General features: G+C 47.2%; 1 protein-coding gene across 1 annotated transcript in view; it reads left to right on the forward strand.

Moving 5' to 3' along the window:
- Positions 1 to 2434: 2434 nt before the first annotated feature.
- LOC107125767 (zinc finger and SCAN domain-containing protein 31-like) overlaps positions 2435 to 10114 on the forward strand; it is a 9910-nt gene continuing 2230 nt past the window's right edge. Inside the window, exons 1-3 of the mRNA XM_015429217.1 lie at positions 2435 to 2510; positions 7792 to 8531; positions 8804 to 8846. Coding sequence (XP_015284703.1) covers positions 2489 to 2510; positions 7792 to 8531; positions 8804 to 8846 — 805 coding nt within the window. The 5' untranslated portion in view covers positions 2435 to 2488. The remainder of the gene's footprint in view (positions 2511 to 7791; positions 8532 to 8803; positions 8847 to 10114) is intronic.

The raw sequence follows: 10114 nt of genomic DNA on the forward strand, positions 1-10114 counted from the left end.
CAATTGTGCTTTTTGAATATTGTTTTCTTGATGATGTCAGTCCATGTATAAAATATCATGTATTTCCTGAATATGTTCAGAAGATGAAGAAGATGAAGAAGAAAAAGAAAGTTGTCAATTGTTGATGAGTTATTGGGTCCAATGGCTTTTCCGGTTAATTGAAGTATATTCCCTAAATATACTGAGAAGAAAGTAGTCAATTTTGGATGGACTATTTGGTCCAACTGTTTTCTTGTTAATTGAAATAAAACATAGATCTTCCTCCTCATTTGACTTCATTTTTGACATGGAATCTAATATGTACAACAATCAATCAATTAATCAGTCAATTAAATCAGTAACAAGCAAGTGCTATGTTTTTAAAAAATCTTACCATTCGATGTTTGTCTAAGCAGTCTTAGTGATATTAATCTTGGGGCTCTTTAGCTTGGAGAAACGATGGGTGACATGATCGAAGTTTATAAGATTATGCATGGGAAAGAGCAGGTAGAGAAAGAGGTACTTTTCTCCCTTTCTCACAATACAAGAACTCATGGGCACTCCATGAAATTGCTGAGCAGTCGGGTTAGAACGGATAAAAGGAAGTACTTCTTCACCCCAAGAGTGATTAACACATGGAATTCACTGCCACAGGATGTGGTGGTGGCTACAAGCATGGATGGCTTTAAAAGGGAAATAAGCATATGGAGCAGAAGTCCATAGGGGGCTATTAGCCACCAGGTATAGATAGAAACTCTCAGTCTGGGGCAAGTGCCTGGGAACTGGGATATTAGACTCCAAGAGGCAGGGTTGGAGCCTAGGAGCTATAGAGACACTTCTGGCAAAGCTGCTACGGATTCTGTCTTGAATACATTCAACAGTCCAGTTTACCTCAATACCAGGGTTGCCAGGTGCCCCCTGGCTACCAGCAGGGGATGTGGGGGTAGGGTTGCCAGTTCCAGGCTGAGAAAGTCCTGGAGATTTGGGGCTGGAGCCTGGGGAGAACAAGGACCTCAGTGGGGGTACAATGCCACAGAGAGCCCACCCTCCTAAGCATCCATTTGCTCCAGGGGAACTGATCTCTGTAGTCTGGAGATGAGCTGGAATTGCAGGGATCCGCAGGTCCCACCTGGAGGCTGGCATCCCTACTCAATGCAATGAAAAAGCCTTAGCTGCCCATTTCCTCCAGGCCTCTTGGCAACGGTTCCATCCGGGGATCTGATAGCCTTCAGCACTAACATAAATCTCACAGAGTATCTTCTCTCAGGCTGAATGTGATCTCAGAATGCCTCGCACAGCTTGTTCCTGGACACCTACAGACTGGGAGTCCTTGCAAAGCTATGACGTGAACACACACATGAAACCACCGTACAATGAATCAGATTTCCATCATAGTCAATATTGTCCTCCACTCAGGCTGGTAGCGGTCCTCCAGGATTTCAGGCAGAGGTCTTTCACATCACCTACCACTACCTGATCTTTTTAAACTGGAGGCACTGAGGACAGAACCTGGGACTTAAGAACATAAGAACATAAGAGAAGCCAATGTTGGATCAGGCCAAAGGCCCATTCAGTCCAACACTCTGTATCACACAGTGGCCAGAAATATCAGTGTCATCAGGAGGTCCACCAGTGGGGCCAGGACATTAGAAGCCCTCCCACTGTTGACCCCCCCCAAGCACCAAGATGACAGAACATCACTTGCCACAGAGTCCCTATCTATACCTTGTGGCTAATAGCCACTGATGGACCTCTGCTCCATATGCTTATCTAATTCCCTTTTGAAGCCGTCCATGCTTGTAGCCGCCACCACTTCCTGTGGCAGTGAATTCCAAGTGTTAATCACTCTTTGGGTGAAGAAGTACTTCCTTTTATCTGTTCTAACCCGACCGCTCAGCAATTTCATGGAGTGCCCACGAGTTCTTGTATTGTGAGAAAGGGAGAAAAGTACCTCTTTCTCTACCTGCTCTATCCCAGGCATAATCTTGTAAACCTCAGTCATGTCACCCCTCAGTCGTCGTTTCTCCAAGCTAAAGAGCCCTAAGCGCCTTAACCTTTCCTCATAGGGAAAGTGTTCCAAGCCTTTTATCATTCGAGTTGCCCTTTTCTGCACTTTTTCCAAAGCTATAATATCCTTTTAAAGGTGTGGTGACCAGAATTGCACTTTCTGCATGCAAAGCAGAGGCGCTTCCACAGAGCTACGAACCCTCCCCTGACACATTCAATGAAAGGATGTGGTGGGAAACCGGCACCTTGTTTGCACGGGCTGTTTTGTTTCCTCCCCTCTTCCTGGCCTGCTGGCAACTTTCGTCTGGCTGTCCTCTGAAGGGGTTAAAGACACAGAGATGTCGTGCCTAGAGAAGCCCAGAAATTTGTGACCCAAGTAAAGCCACCTTCCTGATCCTCCTCCATCTCCTCCTCCTCCTCCTCCTCCTCTTGTTTCCACCTGACGATTCTGCCTTTTTGGATGGAGCAATAGCCAGCGGCAGGTCCCTTCCCCGAGGCTGCAATGCAAAAACTGCAGGGTGGAGGTGAGTGAAAGCCCCAAGAGCACTTGGATTGGGGAGAAGGAAATGTTATTGGGAGGGAAAAGAAAACAGAAGGCGCCAGAGACCCGTGGTCGTAATGGACGGCTGCCAACTCTTTATCAGCCTTCCGTAGCTGTGCTTTCTAACGGCATTTCGGTCTGCAGGCGGTGGAGCTGCCGACCGCTGTCAGAAAAGCTGCCGTTGAGAACGCGGGAGCAGCCCGGGTTGTGTTTTCTGGGTCAGTTGGCAATCCTGGCAGCTCAGGAGTGTAGCTGGTGCGGGGGTGAGGTAGTTAAAGTTACCAGCTGACCAGAGAAATTGGCTCCCTCGTCTCGCACGGTAATGCTTAGAAATGGGCAAATTTGTGACATGCTGATAAAGGTGATCCTGTTGCTGTTCAATGCCCCGGAGCAGGGGACCGTGGAAAAGTTGGCAATGCTAAGCCCAGTGGAATCTCTAATGGAAATGTTACATGCCTATAATGCTTATTTGTCTGGCCTAAGAGCTCTGGTTCAGGGTTGTAAAGGATTTGTGTGTATGTGTATATGTATGTATATGTACACGTGTGTGTGCGCATATATGAAGCTGTCTTATTCTGAATCAGACTTTTGGTCCATTAAAGTCAGTTTTGTCTACTCAGACTGGCAGCAGCTCTCCAGGGTCTCGGGCAGAGGTCTTTCACTTCACCTATGCCTGATCCTTTTAACTGGAGATGCCAGGGATTGAACCTGCGACCTTCTGCATGCCAGGCAGAGGCTCTTCCACTGAGCCACAGTTCTGCCCAGATCTTCCCGGTCCCGGCCTAATACTCAGCATGGAGAAAAGCATGATAGATTTGCGCTAGCAGATCAAACTGGCAACCACACTGCTCTGGATGAGGTTTGTGCACAAGACCAATGGGAGATTTGGCTCAAGTTGCCAGCTTTTGACCTGGTTCTTGTAGCCGTGACTGGAGTAGTGATTGGCTCTGTAGCAGGGAGCAATGGATCCCGCCCAGGCCTTGCAAAACCATTAGCTGACTCTTGTAGAACATGGTTGAAAACAGGGCCTGACAACCTTATTCTTGGCTCACATTGCCTTAGTGATTGCATGATGCTGTAGTAATTCATACAGCCCTGCCAAAAGCTCTGATTCCTTTGGAGGAGGGGTAAGGGGGGGACACACCAGTGTCATGGGATGGTAACTACAGTCCTCTGCAGATGTTATGAGGGAATTCCATTTGCGCATCACAGGAGCCTACCAGTTACAGGTGTCAGGAGCGTGTGGGTCCCTATGATGTGCCTGATATTCATGACACTGTAAATGTGTGAATTGGGCAATGCATGGATTTTCAGTGAGGGTACAGCTTCTGCTCGTGTGAGCCAGAACCTAAATGGAAAATCCACGTGTTGCCCAATTCACCTTACAGGATCTTGCTCTGGAGTCGTACAGGAAGTGCCACATGTGAACAGAATGCCTGCAAAGGGCTGTTGCTATGGTTATGTGTAGGATTGCCAACTGACGTGGGAGGAAAGGCCTGACCCGCTTCTGTGCTTTTAAAAAGAGGTCCAACTTGTAGAAATCATCAGGTAAAGTTTTTCTTGGCACGCAGCTCCACCTGACCTGCTTCCTAATCGCGGCAGGCCAACGACTGTTAAGGGCACGAGGCATGGGTTCAAAACTCACCAACCTTATGAACAGCCAGCTACATTTAAGAATAGAAGGGGGGATGAGAGGATTGTGCACGTAGCTGCCACTTTAAAAAACTAGGTAGGTGAGCTTCAAAAATACATATTAGCACGGTAGACACCAGATCAGCTACCAGATGGGCTATTTACCTTTAAACAGGCTCTCCCCAACTTTTTCGAAAAGCAGCAGATGTTATGGCTGTTTGTTTATAATTTTTTCCTTTGCTGTATTTTTAAATCTTACAAACACTGTAAAATCTATCTAATAAATCAGAGACAGGGAGTAGTGGTGACGGCATAGGCACTAGCCCTTCTGCCACAGCAGGCTTTCCACAATTCAAATGCAGCCGCTCTGGAAACCTGGAGGAATGATTTCCTCAGGGTGCAATCTCTCAACATCACCTACCTCATAGGGTAGTTGTGAGGATAAAATGGAGGAGGGGAATACCATGTACACTGCCCTAAACACCTTGGAGAAAGGGTGGGTTTAACATTGTTGTTGTTGTTGTTTCATTTATACTCTGCCTTTGAGGGGGATTACAAATATGATAAGAATGGCTGTCTGAAGAGAGCCAATGCACTATAGGGGGAGTATGGACGGAGACCTCCCACCCTGGTCGTCTGTCACCATGCACCAGAGTGGCACTGAAACATAGGGGCACAATTTGGCACCACACTGATATGTGATGTCACAGCTGGTGCAATACCAGAAGTGACATCATTGAGAACATAAGAGAAGCCATGCTGGATCAGGCCAATGGCCCATCCAGTCCAACACTCTGTATCATGCAGTGGCCAAAACTACTGTCCACCAGCGGGGCCAGAACTCGAGAAGCCCTCCCACTGTGGCCCTCCAAGCACCAAGAAGACAGAACATCACTGTCCCAGATAGATTATTCCATCAATACCTGGTGGCTAATAGCCACTCATGGACCTCTGCTCCTTATCTTTATCCAGTCCCCTCTTGAAGATGTCAATGCTTGTAGCCGCCACCACTTCCTGCAGCAGTGAATTCCACATGTTAATGGCTCTTTAAGTGAACAAGTACTTCCTTTTATCTGTTCTAAGCTCATTAATTTCATGGAGTGCCCACGAGCTCTTGTATTGTGAGAAAGAGAGAAAAGGACTTCTTTCTTTGTCTTCTCTATCCCATGCATTATTTTGTAAATCTCTGTTGGGTCACCCTGAGTCTTCGTTCCTCCAAGCTAAAGAGCCCTAACTTCTTAAACATTTCTTCATAGGAAAAGTGTTCCATCCCCTTAATCATTTTACTTGCCCTTTTCTAAACCTTTTCCAATGCTATAATATACTTTTGGGGGTGCAGTGATCAGAACTGTACGCAGTATTCCAAATGAGGCCGCACCATCGATTTATACAGGGACATTAAGATACTGGCTGATTTGTTTTCAGTTCCCTTCCTAATAATCCCCAGCGTAGCATTTGCCTTTTTTATTGCAGTCGCACACTGAGTCAACATTTTCAGTGAGTTATCTACCATGACCCCATGGACACTCTAGGATTCACCCAAAACTCTGTAACTGTCACATGTTGCTGCAGTGCCAGATTACTTTTCCCTGCCCCTTGCAATCTCCTGTTGGGTGCCAGTGCTGAGCTGGCAACCGTAGGTTAGAGTATCCGACTAGGATCTGGAAGGTCCAGGCTCAAATCCCCACCCTGTCATGGAGGTCTCGCTGGGTGACCTTGGTTCAGTCACTCTCTCCCATCCGAACCTGCTTCACAGGGTTGAGGATAAAATGGAAGAGAGGAGAACAGTGTAAACTGTTTGGGGTGTCCATTGGGGAGAAATGGTAGATGGCAATCATCTGCACGCCTAAAAATAGTATTTTGACATATATTAAATGCATTGCTTAGTTATTAAAACAAGGTTGTACCTTAGCTGTCATTAACAGATTTAATAAATGGCATCCAACTTTAGCAAGTTGTTTTATTTCTCCCCCCCCCCCTTAATATAATTATTTGTTTCCGTAAGGGCATATTCCTACAGATAAAATGTGGGGATGTGCCTTTGTGGCATCATAATTATGCTAAGGTGAAAGATCAGATGGAAATTGTATGGATTTGCTAAAAATTAGAATTTTAATAGTCACCATGGGCTCCAGTATGTAACACAGTGATTCTCCAGTGTGGTGTCCACAGGTATCATGGCCCCTTGTAAAGAGCCAGTCCTGGTTTTCTTCCATCTCACTGGACCAGGAGGTACTTTAGAAGAGCCCAGGGGGCATCACCCGTTCAGGAACGCTGCTTGGCTTGCAACCACCTAATATTTTATGTAACGTTTCTAACTCTTGTGATTGCACCAACCCTCCATGGCAGCCATTTTGTGATTGGTTCCCCATGGCAGCCAATTTGGTGTGGCACCCACCCTTTACTTGTTCTCAAAATTCAAAACGTTCCTACAGATTTGACAAGGTTGGGGACTCCTGATCTGGCATGGTTTGGTTTTGCCACAATAACCATGTAAAATACTCATTCTCTATCTCAGGTAATCTGCCATCAGTATATTAACAGATATTCTAGTGAATCCAAGTGTAGAATCCATCCAAGGATTGTTTTCATTATAATTCCTCCGCCATTTGGTTTTTTGTTTTGCTAGTAAACAATTCCATCAGATTTGTTTAAATTTCATCTATAATCCTTATGTGTTGTGATGAAGTGGTGTAATTGCTCTGGGGTTCACCCCAAACTCTATGGTTTTCTAGTTTCTTACAATGTCCTGGGCACAGCTTAGGGTGGCAGCTTTCATTTCGTATTCCCGTTCCATGTCCAGAGTGGACATTGCTTGTATCTTTTAAAAGTGATGGCCAGGTACAACCTCCCCAAGTCAGAGTGGAAGGATATCATGGAAATTTATCATCATGAAAGAAACTGTGTGGTGTGGTAGTTAGAATGGTGGGCTATAATGGGGGAAACTTGGATTCAGATCTCCACTTAGCCATGAAGCTCAGTAAGTAACTTTGGCCCAGTCTTTCTTGGTAGGCTTGCCTGGCAACCATTGAGAGCGAGGAGGTGGGAACTTATGGTGGGGGGCCTGCAATGGGTTACTTCAGGGGGATGACACCACTTCTGGTGGTATCATTGCTCTGTGTGTGTGTGTGTGACACTCTTAGCATTTGCCCCAAACTCTGTAGTATGACCATAGAGTTTTGGGCAAATACTACAGCATCACCTGACATGATGGCATCACTTCTGGATCATGGCGGAAGTGGCGTCATCCCATAAGGGATGGCAATCACCCGGCACCCATTATCCCATCCTTTCTTCAAGAGGTTCAGGGCCCCCTGCACATGTGACTTTCCCGTCTTCCATTTTCCACTTCTTCCAACTGTTCTCCAAATTCATGAAGGATAAGGTCTCTCTGTAGCTATCAGCTGTGATGGCTAAATAGAACCTCCATGTCCAGAAGCACTATACCTCCCAAAACCAATCGCTGAGGATAAACAATGGGGCAATGCCATACCTTCCATTCCTTGCTTAGGAGCTTCCCAAAGGTATCTAATTGGCCACCGTTTGGGACAAGAGAGAAACAACTTTTGCCCTGATCCAGTTTGGAGGTGGGTGGAAGTACCTTTTATCTCACGCATGAATTTCATTTCCAGTTCAGGAGCTGAAGCCGAAGATAAAAATGGAGAAGCACAGTTCGGCAGGACCCAAAACCAGTGAAGGATTGGAGGTGGGAGGAAGGGAGCCTCACGTCGTCCAAGTTGGGACCATCCGTGAGTTTCTGGCGGGGTCAGCGCCAACACAAATCAAGCAGGAGCCTGAGGAGGGGCTGCAGCAGCGCTGGGAAACCCAGTGGCAGGAGTTCCTGAAGACGGTGGAGTCCCCTCACTCGGGATGGAGGCACCTCAAGCTACCTGAGCCCATGTCAGAAGAGGAGACCAAGCAATTTCAGGCCTCCCTCAAGGAAATAGCCGGCGCCAGTCAATGGTCCAGGGGCGAGTGGGTGACCCAGACCGTGCCAGGCCTCAGAGGGGCTCATAAGCCTAATGGAGGACTGGACCCTCCTGTAAAGGTGAAGGAAGAGATTGTGAGCGAGATCGCCCTTACTTCGGAGATGCGACGCCAGCGCTTCCGGCACTTCTGCTACGAGGAGGCCGAGGGCCCGCGGAAAGTTTGTAAGCAGCTCTGGGAGCTTGGCCATCAGTGGCTGAGGCCGGAAAGGCGCACCAAGGACCAGATCCTGGAGGTGCTGATCCTGGAACAGTTCCTGACCATCCTGCCTTGGGAAATGCAGTGCTGGGTGAGGGAAAATGGACCTGAGACCTGTGCCCAGGCGGTGGCCCTGGCTGAGGATTTCCTCATGAGGCTTCAGGAGCCTGAGCAATGGGAGAGAAAGGTGAGGAGGCTGATATCACCTGAAAGGCTGAGGGAATGCGGGTGGAGCGTGGCCTCCTCGTTCACACAGGCAGGAGAAACGAGGTGGTCGAATGTGCTGCACCAGTTCAGACTGCGGGTGGGAGACTTCTGCTTTGAATCTTCCTTAAGATTAAAACACAAAATGAAACAAAAAACCTCAACAACTTCTCCTTGCAAATACAAAATTAACATTAGCAGAAAGAGGGGCTCGTCCCCTTACTTTGTCATGCTCAGCTGGTTTTCTGTTTCCAGGGAGTTTTTGAAATAGGGGAGTTTTCCAGATTCATGATCCTCTGTCTGTTTGGTGTAGTGGTTAAGTGTGCAGACTCTAATCTGGGAGAACCGGGTTTGATTCCCCACTCCTCCACATGCAGCTGCTGGATGACCTTGGGCAAGCCATAGTTCTGTCAGAGCTGTTCTTGAAAGAGCAGTTTCTGTCAGAGCTCTCTCAGCCCCACATAACTCACAGGGTGTCTGTTGTGGGGAGGGGAAGGGAAAGAAGTTTGTAAGCTGCTCTGAGACTCCGAGTGAAGGGTGGGGTATAAATCCCTCCTCTTCCTCCTCCTTATCATTTTATGCTGCTTTATGCTCTGGAGTTTGAATGGCTTGTTAATTTTAATGACTTTATTTTTAATGATTTGATCTTGTTTTATTTTGCGAGGCCCCTTACTCAGGCGTCTGAAGAAGACGCACATTTATGTATTCAATATCTATAAATATGCTGTGTAAATGAGCAGTGCCGTCCATTTTGCCATCTTCTTCACCAGGTCTTTGTAGAGAGAAAAAGGCATCTGGTGTCACTTGAACACATGAAGCTGCCTTATACTGAATTAGATCCTTGGTCCATCAAGGTCTGTATTGTCTACTCGGACTGGCAGCAGCTCTCCAGGGTCTTAAGTGGAGGTCTTACACAAGACCTAATCTTTGATCCTTTCAACTTGAGATACTGGGGATTGAACCTCTGGGGCCTTCTGCATGGCAAGCAGACACTCTGAACTATAACCCTCCCCTAAGCTATGGTCTACCCAGGAACATCTTCTGATCAGCTCCTCTTTCTCTGAGACTCACATGTGACGGGACAGCAGCAAATTAGTTCGTGAAATCCCAGGTCTGTATAAATTAGGGGGTGTAGAGGTGTCCAGTGTTTTAGAAGAAGGGGCACTTGCCTATGAGGGAAGTTGAATCCTCCCAGTATTGTCTACTCTGACTGGCAGCCGTCCTCTAGTCCCTTAAGCAAAGGAGGGTCTTTTCCAGTAACCTTACTTCAGACTGTTCACCTGGAGATGCCGAAAACTGGACAATTCTGTGTGGAAAGCAGAAGATAACAGCCCCTCCCCCAACATGAGGGAATTCTCTGAGCAGACAAAGACAGGATAGGAATACCATCAATCAGGGTTATGTTTGGGCAGGAACGCACAGGAACGGAGTTTCGGCTGGCTCCCAAGTTGGCCACACCCAGCAGGAACTCATTAGCATAATAGGCCACACCCAACAGCAGGAACTCATTAGCCTATCGGGCCACACCCCTGACAGCACAGCTCATTAGCACATTAGGCCGCACCC

The sequence above is a fragment of the Gekko japonicus genome, unplaced genomic scaffold (assembly GCF_001447785.1).
Source record: "Gekko japonicus isolate JY-2015 unplaced genomic scaffold, Gekko_japonicus_V1.1 scaffold3298, whole genome shotgun sequence".
Lineage (NCBI taxonomy): Eukaryota > Metazoa > Chordata > Lepidosauria > Squamata > Gekkonidae > Gekko > Gekko japonicus.